Source organism: Coregonus clupeaformis, chromosome 40, assembly GCF_020615455.1.
Source record: "Coregonus clupeaformis isolate EN_2021a chromosome 40, ASM2061545v1, whole genome shotgun sequence".
NCBI lineage: Eukaryota > Metazoa > Chordata > Actinopteri > Salmoniformes > Salmonidae > Coregonus > Coregonus clupeaformis.
The window spans coordinates 4,452,454-4,465,170 of NC_059231.1; the positions used below are offsets into that span (position 1 = coordinate 4,452,454).

Sequence of the window (12,717 nt, forward strand, 5' to 3'; positions counted from 1 at the left end):
AACCAGGGCACCAAAACAGCGGGGGAGTTGAGCCTCGCGCTTCAACGCTCTTACTTGTAGTGGAAAACCCCAAGTGTGCTGTTCTGCATCTACGTCATATCGCTGAGTGTACCTTTAATAAAAATACTAAACAGATTAGACTTTTATAGGCCTACTCCAAAATGTGTGCAAGTATACATGATCACAGTTAGATTGTTAATAAATAGAAGTAGTTCAAGTACAAGAAGAATAACACAGCTTTATTCAAATTTATTGGCTACATTTATTCGAGCATGGTCATTTCCAAGAGAAATAAAAAAAATCAATAATAGCCTACTTAAGACATTTTAGAAATGTTCCATCAACAACCCCTCTATCTTCAACTCTTTACCTGGATGAATAAAAAGTGGATTTTTATTGTTAAAAAATACAGTGTTTTCACAATATTGTATCAAAAGTTCCTCAAATGTTGAATTTCCAGTAGGAAAAAAAAACGATAAGAACAAAATTGACAATTTTAACAATGACTGTTTTTTCCAAATACCATAGTGCCTTCTATTCATGATTTGCTCAAATAGTCAATGACAGAATCCTTTACTAAAATATATCTATTTGTTGAGGAACTATAATACTGTACACAACAGTATGAAATAAATAAAATTAGGAAATATAAAATGAGTCACATAAATAAAATGGTAATCTTAAAATTTGAATGAAATGTAATTTATGCTCGGGAAAATAAATCTACAAAAACAAAAAGTAATACTGAAAAAAAGGTCATGGAAAATACAGACAATTGCACAAACATCTGTAAACTAACGAACTGCTGTGTCTATCTATGCTAATACTGACATAGGTACTTTGAAAAAACTAGGTGAAATACTTATTTAATACTGAAGCCAGAGCAAAGATAACACAAGTCAACTCTGATTTTTACACTGTACAGGGATGGCACTTGCAGAAACGCACAGGTGAAAATGTTTGCATATAAGGCTTTCTCTTGAGAAAATAAAACATACAAAGTCTCTTGTCTGTCATACGGAGCCCTTCGTATTATACTATTCTCTCCTTCATTCTGTCACTCCATTCCGGTCCATTTTAAGACTCGCAACATATCAAAATCACACAGGTTTAAAGTTTCCTTCACATAAAGACATTTGTGAGGCCCAAAATTGTGTGGTTAGTTTGCCCAGTAAAAAGGAGGGTAGAACCAAGGACATCACAGTAAGTAGTAGACAAAGTACAACGCTGACGGACTGCTACCAAGTCTTCAAGCACAGTATAAATATACATAGGCTTTTTTTTTTTTTTTGTAGTGATTAAAGGGGCAGAGTGCAATTTCCTGGTTTGGGGTATGAACACAATAAAACACAAGGGTTAAGAACATTATAGCACCACACAGCTTTTAGGCCTTATTTAATACTGTACATTAAAAACAGCTTCATTTCATTTTTTTAATATAATGATAATCATTATTACATCATAATGTGGATTCTTAAACAATCCCACCCAGCTTGTCGTCCCAACTCTGATATTGGCAGTCACCACATTCCATGAGTCCATCATTATGAGCTTCTGAGAAGCTAGAGGCAAGCGCTTGCTTGCTTGACTTAACCACTGCAGTGCCTTTCTGAAAACAAAGCAAGTTTCATGTTCGCTGGAAGAATTGAAAAAGGAAATGAAACAAATCATGACAAATATTTTCAGAAATATTTTTTTTAGATTGACTGCGGTATTGACTTAATCTGCTTCCTAATGGTCTGACTTGGTGTCTGTTTTCCTTTCTGTTGAACTGTCATCCATCGAATGCGCCGCAACTTTCCCCTCATCATCCCTCGCCGTGTCCATCCTTCGTTCACCCTCGTGCTCTCCTTCCCTGAAACTTCCCGCCTCTCGTCTGTCTGTCACCTCCTCATACGTCTCGTCCACTTCCCTCTGTCCTCGTCCTCCCCTCATCCCTCCTTCCGTGCCATCCCTCAGGATGGTGTCGCCCCCGTCCTCCGGCTGGTCCTCGGGGTCCGAGTAGCCCAGCGGCCCCAGACCCTGCAGGTAGGCCCTCCTCATCAGCAGCTCTGTGGGCTCCATGGGGCCCTGGCCCTTGTCCCAGGCCTCCCTCTCCTCTGCCTCCCTCTCAGCCGCCTCCCTCTCCTCAGCCTCCCTCTTGCAGTAGGAGTAGCGGTGGTTCATGTGCTGGGAGTAGGAGCCTGAGTGAGAGAAGCGCTTGCCACACTTGTCACATTGGTAGGGCTTTTCGCCCGAGTGCAGGCGTGAGTGCTCAATGAGGTGGTGCTTATGTTTGAAGGCCTTCTTACAGATCGTGCACTGGTGTGGTCGCTTTCCTGCAGAGACACAGGAGACAGGGAGGTAGAAGGTGTTACTACGGTGTTACTATGGTCCCCTTCTCTAGAAACACAGAAAAATACAAAGGGAAGATAAACAGTTATTCAGGAGAACAGACACGTAGTACACATTCAAAATTAGAGTGAATTTAATCTGACTTGACACAGAATGTATTGATCATTCATAAGTGCATATTGAGTGTAAAAGCATTTATATCATCAATAAGGATTTCTTCATTCCCTCCCTTCATGGTAAAACTAATTATAATAATTATAGCACACAATAATGATAGGAAGTGTTAAAATTAACCTCAATTTATGGTTGAAAATCTAACCTTAGAGCTAATTTCAGTTGCTGCTAGAAAACACTGGGGGGAGTCAGGTGAAAAAAAAAGAAAAACAGTCTATGATGGGGTTGTCTGCAACTGCGGCGGGGGCCGGCGAGCTGCGAGCTAAGCCAGTGAACTCAGATGTGTTTCGAACACCAAGCAAGGTGAAACTGAAGCAGCCTGCCACCAGTGACAGTGTGTCCTCATGACATCATAGGTCCAGATTAAAATGAGTAGGATTAGGCATCCTTCCCGTGATGGTGTGACGGTTATATTTATAGGAGGAGGACCTTCACACCACTAGCCCCCATTCACCCCCCTTCATCCCCCTTCTCCGCCCCCACAACATGCAGTTCCTCGCACTAAAGGTTTACTACAACTCAGCGGTGCTACCGGAAATATATTCCATTCCATCTGACTTGTATTAGAAAAGATGGGCCTCTCTTATGCAAGTTCAATCGGCCCATATACAGTGCATTCTGAAAGTATTCAGACCCCTTCCCTTTTTCCACATTTTGTTACGTTACTGCCTTATTCTAAAATTGATTTTTTTTTTTATCTTCCTCGTCAATCTACACACAATACCCCATAATGATTGCAAATGTATAAAAAATTAAAAACAAAAATACCTTATTTACATAAGTATTCAGACCCTTTGCTATGAGACTCGAAATTGAGCTCAGGTGCATCCTGTTTCCATTGATCATCCTTGAGATGTTTCTACAACTTGATTGGAGTCCACCTGTGGTCTATATAAGGTCCCACAGCTGACAGTGCATGTCAGAGCAAAAACCAAGCCATGAGGTCGAAGGAATTGTCCGTAGAGCTCTGAGACAGGATTGTGTCGAGGCACAGATCTGGGGAAGGGTACCAAAACATTTCTGCAGCATTGATGGTCCCCAGGAACAAAGTGGCCTCCTTCATTCTTAAATGGAAAAAGTTTGGAACCACCGAGACTCTTCCTAGAGCTGGCCGCCCGGCCAAACTGAGCAATCGGGGGTGAAGGGCCTTGGTCAGGGAGGTGACCAAGAACCCGATGGTCACTCTGACAGAGCTCCAGAGTTCCTCTGTGGAGATAGGAGAACCTTCCAGAAGGACAACCATCTCTGCAGCACTCCACCAATCAGGCCTTTATGGTAGAGTGGCCAGACGGAAGCCACTCCTCAGTAAGGACTGGGAGACTAGTCAGGATCAAGGGGAAGATGAACGGAGCAAAATACAGAGAGATCCTTGATGAAAACCTGCTCCAGAGCACTCAGGACCTCAGACTGGGGCGAAGGTTCACCTTCCAACAGGAGAACGACCCTAAGCACACAGCCAAAACAATGCAGGAGTGGCTTCTGGACAAGTCTCTGAATGTCTTTGAGTTGCCCAGCCAGAGCCCGGACTTGAACCCGATCTAACATCTCTGGAGAGACCTGAAAATAGCTGTGCAGCGACGCTCCCCATCCAACCTGACAGAGCTTGAGAGGATCTGCAGAGAAGAATGGGAGAAATGTCCCAAATACAGGTGTGCCAAGCTTGTAGCGTCATCCCCAAGAAGACTCGAGGCTGTAATTGCTGCCAAAGGTGCTTCAACAAAGTACTGAGTAAAGGGTCTGAATACTTATGTAAATGTTATATTTCAAAAAAACTGTTTTTGTTTTGTCATTATTGGGTATTGTGTGTAGATTGATGAGGGAAAAAAATACAATTGAATCCAAGGCTGTAACGTAACAAAATGTGGTCCAGGGGTCTGAATACTTTCCGAATGCACTATAATAGCACCCTTCCAAAGCGCATGTCCCACACTCACATGCACACACGCCTCCCATCCAACGAATGCCAATACATATACAGTACACACAACAGAATGCACGCACACACACAGGCGATTCCTAGCCTTCAGAAAGCCTTGGAATGCCTGCGACGTCATCCATAGTTGGCATACTTGAAGCCCTCCCCACCTCCCCTACAGCGGGACAAAAATAGAGGAGACAAATAATTCCTCATGGAGCTGAAAGAGAGGAGTCCCCAGGAGGAGAGGTCACATCTTTGAAGATAATTTTAAAAAGAACCAAACATGCCACACTGGCAAGCCTCCTTTTCGACCTGTCATTCTGTTAAATACCACCAGGGTCAACGCAGTAATTATTGTCCCTGTCACTGAAGGCACTGTCTATATACTGTATTTCCCTGTGTCTTAACACACTAGCGTGAACTTTAAAAAGACAGTCCCTCTTGAAGCAGAACGTTTGTTTCCAAAAAGGCCACTGGTCCTGTTACTTCCGGAGACCATATGATGTCATTTAGAATGTCTGGAGTCAGAATGACTACTACTATGGTGTCTGTGATGAACGCAATGATGCTCACTTCTACTTTACTGAATGTTTATGTAACCCCTTTCATATCCAAACATCCCACTATTCCCTAACCCCTGTCAATAAGAAAGGAGCATGTTAAAGGTCATGGATCTGAACACATAGAATGTAAATTATGTGAAAGACAAGAGAGAAAAGAAGAATTAACATTGGTGGAAAAAACGATTTGATCTAGAACGAAAAAAGAGAGGATGAAGTAAAAAGATTTTAAATCTGAAAAAGCTTTCAATGACACAAAACATGGCGGGGGACTGGCACAAAGGTGGGGTAAAAAAGAAGTGTTCGAATGTTATATACCTGTGTGTTCATATTTGTGTCTTAGGAGGGAACTGGTCTTCTGGAATGTTTTGTCGCACAAGTCACACGCGTACATACCACTTTCTGTCTTCTTAATCTTCTTCCGGGAGAGGAGCGATTCGTCTGTCAGGTCCTCCAGGCCTGACAGATAGTCCGCAGTGCCATCCAGTAGCTCCCCCTATGAGATGAGAGAGGCAGACTGTTCAATACTTTGTAAGTAGCCCACACCTGTCACCTAAACAAAGACACCTCTGCTCTTAGTTTGATCCCAAGTCTGGACAGGGCTTAGTCGTCGATCCGTGTGACCTGTGACCCCCTCTTACTGCCCAGGACAGGAGACAGTAAAAAGGGAACATATGGGCTTTTTAAGTCTGTGTTGTGGATTATTTTCTTTATTTTTTGGGGGGACGTATTTACAAAACAGACAGCCACAGTGCAAACTCATCTAATTAGAGGAAATTATTTGAGAAAAACACAATTTTAACAGATTTTTTAAAAACTAATTTAAAACATTTAATTTGTTTTGTGTTGAGTGTGACTTTATCCATTAGATACTAATTTAAAAGGGCTAAATGTTTATTGTTAACTTCTAAAAATTGACTTTAGTGAATGGATCTAAAACCACAAAAGGGCTTGCTTACCTTGAAACCTGGTTTCCGTTGGTACTTCCTCGACCTCTGTTGCATTTCAGAGAATGTAGCCGCCCCAGTTGCATAAGTGTAGGCCATGTGGGGCAGAAAGCTCATTGGATCCAGCCCTGGGTATGGCCTCAGGCCTGGGATGCTGGCCTGGGCCTGCATGAAGCTGGGCGGGGGGAACGCTCCATGTGTGGGCAGAGATGTGTACATGTGACCACCACCGAAGGGGTTGATGCCAAAGATGGGGCTGGCACTCTTCTCTATCTGGTGTTCACGGTTCCCTCTGTTGTCTCTCTCTGAGCCCAGGAACTCCTTCTTGATGTGGGCCAAGTCCATGGGCTCAGTACCCTGCTCCTGGCTGGAATGGTGGTGGTCACCGTTGCAGTCTGAGATGTAGCCGTTTGGTTTGGACCTCTTTTCTCCCAGTGAGATGCCCTTGCTCATCATGTGTTTTGGCAAAGAAAGGTCCAACGGTGCGTCCCCCCCATGGCCGTCCCCTTCAGAGACCAGGCTGTTTGGAGTGTACGAACTGCTCTGGGAGTTTTTAGAAGAAGTGGAGGAGAGATTGAGAGGAGATGGAGTTCTGCTTCTAAGGTGGTCCAAGGGGTCTAGTGGTTTGTCACACATCTGCCTGTTGGCTGTAAACTGGCTGGCCTCTAAGTGTCTGTGGGGAGCATCACGGTAACCGTTGGTGTTCCCGGCGTGTAAATCAGGGAGTGTCATGATGCGGTCCACGTGTTGCGCCATGGACATTGGTGACCTGGCTAGCCTGTGCTGCTTGCGCTCCTCTGGACTGCTCCGCTCTGACGGCAGCGACCGCTTCCTGGGGTTGGCATTGCTGTTGTTGTATTGTTGTTGCTGCTGATTCTTCCACTGGGAGAACCACTCCTTGACGAACTCCTGCGGTAGGCCGACTGCGATGGAGATCTTCAGCAACTCCTCTGAGTTGGGTTCCATGTTCATGGCAAAGTAGGCCTTGAGCACTGACACGTGGTTCTTAAAGGGGTTGACGGGGCTGGTGGCGCACCTCTCTGAAAGAGAGGATAGCAAGGTGGCCTGCTGCTCTGAGGGGAACACTCCCCTGCGGCTGAGAGACACGTCCTCGCTGGGTTGGAGGTGGTTGATCTCCTCGTTCTTCTTACACAGGTAGCGCTCATGCTGGTGCAGTGGGATGGGCCCTGGGAAGGTCTCCTTGCAGAACTGGCAGGAGAACGGCAAGAATGGAACCTGGTGGCTCTCATGGTGCGACTTGTCCACATGATCCGCCGAGTGGTTGAGCCTCTCCTTCTTGATGTCCATGTTGATCTGCCTCTTGGAGTCGTCAATCAGGCTCTTGGCCTCGTTCACCTTCTCCAGGGTGTAGTCGATTATGCTCTTGGTGGGGCTGCCTTGGCCCACCACCTGGAAGCCAGCATGCGGGGAGGACACGGCCAGCTTCTGCTCCTCCATCTGAGCCCCCAGCTCCTTCATATAGGCCCTGAGCTTGGAGATCTCCTCCGGGTTCCCATCCATCTTCTGCCGACACACTGTGTTGTCCACGATCTGGAGGACCTTCTGCACCTCGCTCAGGTTGTTCCCCAGGGACCCATAGCCCAGCAGGGGCAGGTCCAACCCCATCCCACCCAGGTGCTGCAGGGGGCTCTGGGATGAGCTGTGGACCCCCAGGGGGCTGCCTCCTCCGCCGGCTCCATTCATGTAGCCCCCTGGCCCGCCAACGCTATACTGGGAGGCCATCAGTAGCCGGTAGTCGTTGAAGTCCATTGGCTCTGCCTTGATGTCCAGGTGACCCTGCTGGTCTTGGGGGCCCATGGGGCGGCCGTTCTCCAGCTTGTGGCGGAGCAGAGCCAGGGCGGGGCTTCCCGGGGAGGAGGCGGTGGAGTTAGGGGAGGAGCCAGCCTTGGTGTTGCCTCCTCCGTTACGTACTCGTCCGTTGACGGAGATCAGACCGATGCACTTCTTGCTGCTGATGTGGGAACTGTAGGAGCCGGAGTGAGAGAACCGCTTCTTGCAGTTGGAGCACTCGTATGGTTTCTCACCTGTAAACGATAAACAAGTACATGAATTTCAAGTTACTCCATTTTGAATACTTGCACTTGGCTGGTAGTGAAATAGCTGAAGATTTCTTTCAGTGTGAAAATTAGCATTTCTATGATAGGTCTATTCAACTCTCGTCTTCTTGAGCTGTGGCCTCATCCATATGGCGGAATTAGTCACTTATGAAACAGGTCTGAAACAGTGAGCTATTATAAAACAGAATGACTCATTTACTGACAGAGGCCAAAAAGGAACATTATCAATTTTACTCTTATGGCATGCGCCCTCTCTGTCATCTAGCCACAGTCACATGAATACATTTTAAAATGGTGGGCTGATGCCAGCTTGACTCAGCTTAGTACCTACCGCTGTGAATGCGGAGATGCTCCTTCAAGTGATGCTTGTATTTGAAGGCTTTTCCACACTCAGTGCATTTGAACTTGCGGTTGCCGGCCCCTTCACTCAGCAGCTGGGGCTGTGAAGGAGATAGAAGATAGAGTTTTCACATCAGTGCCACCTAAACGTGTTGTCTAAGAGTGGGAGTCACAAATGAACCAGGCACTGGGGGAGATTTCAAGGTAGCTGGCCTTGAGAAGGAATGTAATGAATTTGTCTTAGCTTCAACGGTAGGCTACTTTGCAACACAATAACACTCCGTCACGAACGTTAACTACATCTAACTACATAAGTATTTTTTAGGGTTTTACATCCGAAATGGTTTAATTAAAATGATGAAGCGCGCAAGCAACTCATCAACCGATTTCTAGAATAGTGTGTGGGTTGAGTTTTCGTGTTCTGTTCAAAGGTAACTGTTTAGTGTAGGTGCATTTCCTGCATTTCCTGAAATTCAAATGAGTGCAGATAACAAACAAAAATAATATGTAGAGAGATAAAGCCCCCACAAAGAACTTCATGAGAAAGATGTGGGAGGTTTGCATGGTACATTTTCAATTACAAAAAATCCCTTTTCGCTAATGCTTGCTGAGGATTCTATAAATAAGATGTGTGTTATTGTGTGTGTATGATTGTGTATGTGTGGAGTTAAGGCATTCCTAAGGCCAGGTGACATTTCAGGTCAGAGCATGTGATTAGGGTCACATTCTAAAAATGCTAGCGATCTGAAAAATGGAGCCAATGAATGATGTGCCTTCATAACCAAATGTATGAACAGTTTACCCCATGCTAAAAATAGATTCCACTGCTCTAGTCACACAGAGGATAAGCAGAGTAGCACAATTCACACGTTTGCACCAATAGGACTCAAATCTGAATCCCTCCATAGTCCGGTGCACTAAGGTAGCCTAGTCATAATGACCTTCCATAAGATCCTTCCTTTAACTCTTTTAACTGGAGAGGAAGTACAGAACTAAACAAACACTTAAAGTCATTTGAGGATTATGATACTCCAGATCACTGGGGAAAAAACATCTGGTCGTTTTTAAGCCAGTCTGAAGGGGGAGAGGAGAAGGGGGAGGGGTTCAGGTGAGGGGGTGGAGGGGGACTTGGGGAGGAAGGGGGGTGCTTAATCAAGGAAATCTAATTATAATCACCACTATAATTGGAAAATTGTAATGATTCCACTGCTTATTTGCCTGGTCTGTCATAAGAGACAGTTGTAGGTTCGGTTTTAGGACAGAAAAAAGGCCTACACTTTTGGTTTTTGGTCTTTATGTTTACAAATGGCAGGTTGTAAATGGTTGTACTTGTACTGATTCCCTGGTTAAAATCTAAATACAAATTAAATAACATTTTATCCGTCACATGCTTGGTAAACAACAGGTGTAGACAAACAGTGAAACGCTTACTGACGGGCCCTTCCCAACAACGCAGACAGAAAGAAAATAGAGAAATAAAAAAAACAAGTAATGATAAATGTGGCTAAATACACGGGGTACCAGATATCGAGTCAATGTGCAGGGGTACAAGGTAATTGAGGTAGACGTACATATAACTAGGAATAAAGTCACAGATAATAAACAGTAGCAGCAAAACCTACAAAACTGGTATATAATAAATGCTATGCTCAGCGAAAGCACTGCTTATCACTGCGTATTGATCCATAGGAAATGGTCCATATATCTAGCAATATCTATGAGTGCTAATGTCTAATCAAATCTGGTCCATTTCTAGCAACAGCTGATGTAAAAAGTCATATGGCCTGAGGAAGGCAATATGCAAGCACATCCCACGCAGGACTCACTGAAGGAAGATGCATGGTGGAGCGCAACACAATGCAGCTGTGAACAAGCAGTGCGTGGTCTGAAGCAGTGCGTGGTCTGAAGCAGTGCAGGGGTCTGAAGCAGTGCGGGGTCTGAAGCAGTGCGTGGTCTGAAGCAGTGCGGGGTCTGAAGCAGTGCATGGTCTGAAGCAGTGCGTGGTCTGAAGCAGTGCTGGGTCTGAAGCAGTGCATGGTCTGAAGCAGTGCGTGGTCTGAAGCAGTGCTGGGTCTGAAGCAGTGCTGGGTCTGAAGCAGTGCTGGGTCTGAAGCAGTGCATGGTCTGAAGCAGTGCTGGGTCTGAAGCAGTGCGGGGTCTGAAGCAGTGCGGGGTCTGAAGCAGTGCAGGGTCTGAAGCAGTGCGGGGTCTGAAGCAGTGCGGGGTCTGAAGCAGTGCGTGGTCTGAAGCAGTGCGGGGTCTGAAGCAGTGCGGGGTCTGAAGCAGTGCAGGGGTCTGAAGCAGTGCATGGTCTGAAGCAGTGCGTGGTCTGAAGCAGTGCTGGGTCTGAAGCAGTGCTGGGTCTGAAGCAGTGCGGGGGTCTGAAGCAGTGCGGGGTCTGAAGCAGTGCGGGGTCTGAAGCAGTGCGTGGTCTGAAGCAGTGCGGGGGTCTGAAGCAGTGCGGGGTCTGAAGCAGTGCGTGGTCTGATTTTTTAAAGAACTAGACCTCAGTAGTAACTTGTTTAATGTGAGAGGAGTAGAGGATGACAGGAAGAAGAAAGGAGAATGCTAATTCACTCAAGAGAATATGATTCTCCATGCAGAAGAGTCACCATGAGGAAGCCATTAAAGTCATTATAATGAACAAAAATCTTAAAAGGAAAAATAAATGAGTGAAGGGCAGTGAGCTAAAATGATACTGTGTGTTTCACCCAGATTGTTGGTCGACCCACCGAACGACACAACAGAGTGTGAAGATCAGATCAGATGAGGAAAGAAAAGAGGAGATTAAGAGGAGAAGATAACCAGAATAATAAACACACCTGTCTGTCTGTCTGTCTGTCTGTCTGTCTGTCTGTCTGTCTGTCTGTCTGTCTGTCTGTCTGTCTGTCTGTCTGTCTGTCTGTCTGTCTGTCTGCCGGTCTGACTGTCTGACTGTCTTTCTGCCTGTTTGTCTATCTATCTATCTATCTATCTATCTATCTGCCTGCCTGCCTGCCTGCCTGCCTGCCTGCCTGCCTGCCTGCCTGCCTGCCTGTCTGCCTGCCTGTCTGCCTGCCTGCCTGTCTGTCTGTCTGTCTGTCTGTCTGTCTGTCTGTCTGTCTGTCTGTCTGTCTGTCTGTCTGTCTGTCTGTCTGTCTGTCTGTCTGCCTGCCTGCCTGCCTGCCTGCCTGCCTGCCTGCCTGCCTGCCTGCCTGCCTGCCTGCCTGTCTGTCTGTCTGTCTGTCTGTCTGTCTGTCTTACCTGATCTCTCCCTGGCATGTTCATGGCCATATGTCTCTCCAGCTGTGTGCGGTGGGAGAAGGTCTCGCTGCGCAGGGGGCAGGCCACGCTCTCCTCATTCTTCTCGTGGCGGTACTTGATGTGCTCCTTGAGCGATGTCAGCCGCTTGTAGCCCCGGTCGCAGTAAGGACAGGTCAACAGTTGGGCGAAAGCATCTGGAGTCCCAGGTGACAGGTCTGTACAGGGGAAAGGAGGAGGAGGAGAGGTCATAAGGTCGGCTAGTAGACCCTGATGGGCAGCATGCCCAGGTTGTAAACGGAGGAAGTTGTATGTAGTTGTCTATGTAGTCAGCTTCAGCTTATACTTAAACACACACTACCCATGAAAGTCACTCAGTAACACTACTGAGGACAAAGGCATAGACGTGGTAGGCCTATAACGCAGTTCCTGAGACTGCAAATAGTCAGTCAAATGGATTTTCTGGATTCTCACCATTTTCGTTTTCGTCTTGCCCAATGGTCTCGGGAGTTCCGAGTCGTGCTACTTCCTCTGGGGCTTCTGGGTAAATGATGGCGGTGTCGCCACGCTGGAGGTACTCAGCGATGTTGGCCGAGTGGCCGTCACTCTCCTCCAGTTTACTACACTTAGTGAAGTAGTCGTCAACCTCCGACACCCCATCCATACTACTGACTGTATAGGAGGAAGAGGAGGAGGAGGATGAGGAGGAGGAGGAGGAGGAGGAGGAGGAGGAGGAGGAGGAGGAGGAGGAGGAGGAGAGGTGGAGGTAGAGAAGAAGAGAGAGGAAGACAAATTAAAACATTGGTCAGTCTCCATCCTCCTTGCCCCATTTTGAGATGTGCTGCACAGCTCCATTATATTGGCCACAGGGAAACAGACTGGTCTCTAAATGTGATGAAGGACACCGAGGGAGGGAATCATTAAGCAACTACTTAGAGGGGAGTATACATCTATGTTACCATTAATGATGTCATGTAATGGCTTCTACATAGAAAAATAAGAGATAATTTCATCATTAAGTGATGTTCGCAACCCATCTTAAAGCTTTTAGACATTTTAACTTAAATATTTCCTAGTGTAACAGGTAATTGGTTTAGGTTGCAATTAGATTTTCTGGGTTTACAGAT

At 46.2% G+C, this 12,717-nt stretch overlaps 1 protein-coding gene across 4 annotated transcripts in view; it reads right to left on the reverse strand.

The window, feature by feature from the left end:
• Positions 1–218: 218 nt before the first annotated feature.
• LOC121555179 (zinc finger E-box-binding homeobox 2) overlaps positions 219–12,717 on the reverse strand; it is an 82,922-nt gene continuing 70,423 nt past the window's right edge. For 3 of the 4 annotated variants that reach the window (XM_041869007.2, XM_041869009.2, XM_041869008.2), the window contains 6 exons: positions 12,065–12,262; positions 11,594–11,808; positions 8,343–8,451; positions 5,946–7,978; positions 5,305–5,482; positions 219–2,318 (listed from right to left, as the gene is read on the reverse strand). In XM_041869007.2, coding sequence (XP_041724941.1) covers positions 1,732–2,318; positions 5,305–5,482; positions 5,946–7,978; positions 8,343–8,451; positions 11,594–11,808; positions 12,065–12,262 — 3,320 coding nt within the window. In that variant the 3' untranslated portion in view covers positions 219–1,731. The remainder of the gene's footprint in view (positions 2,319–5,304; positions 5,483–5,945; positions 7,979–8,342; positions 8,452–11,593; positions 11,809–12,064; positions 12,263–12,717) is intronic. The other variant, XM_041869010.2, reaches the window with a different exon arrangement.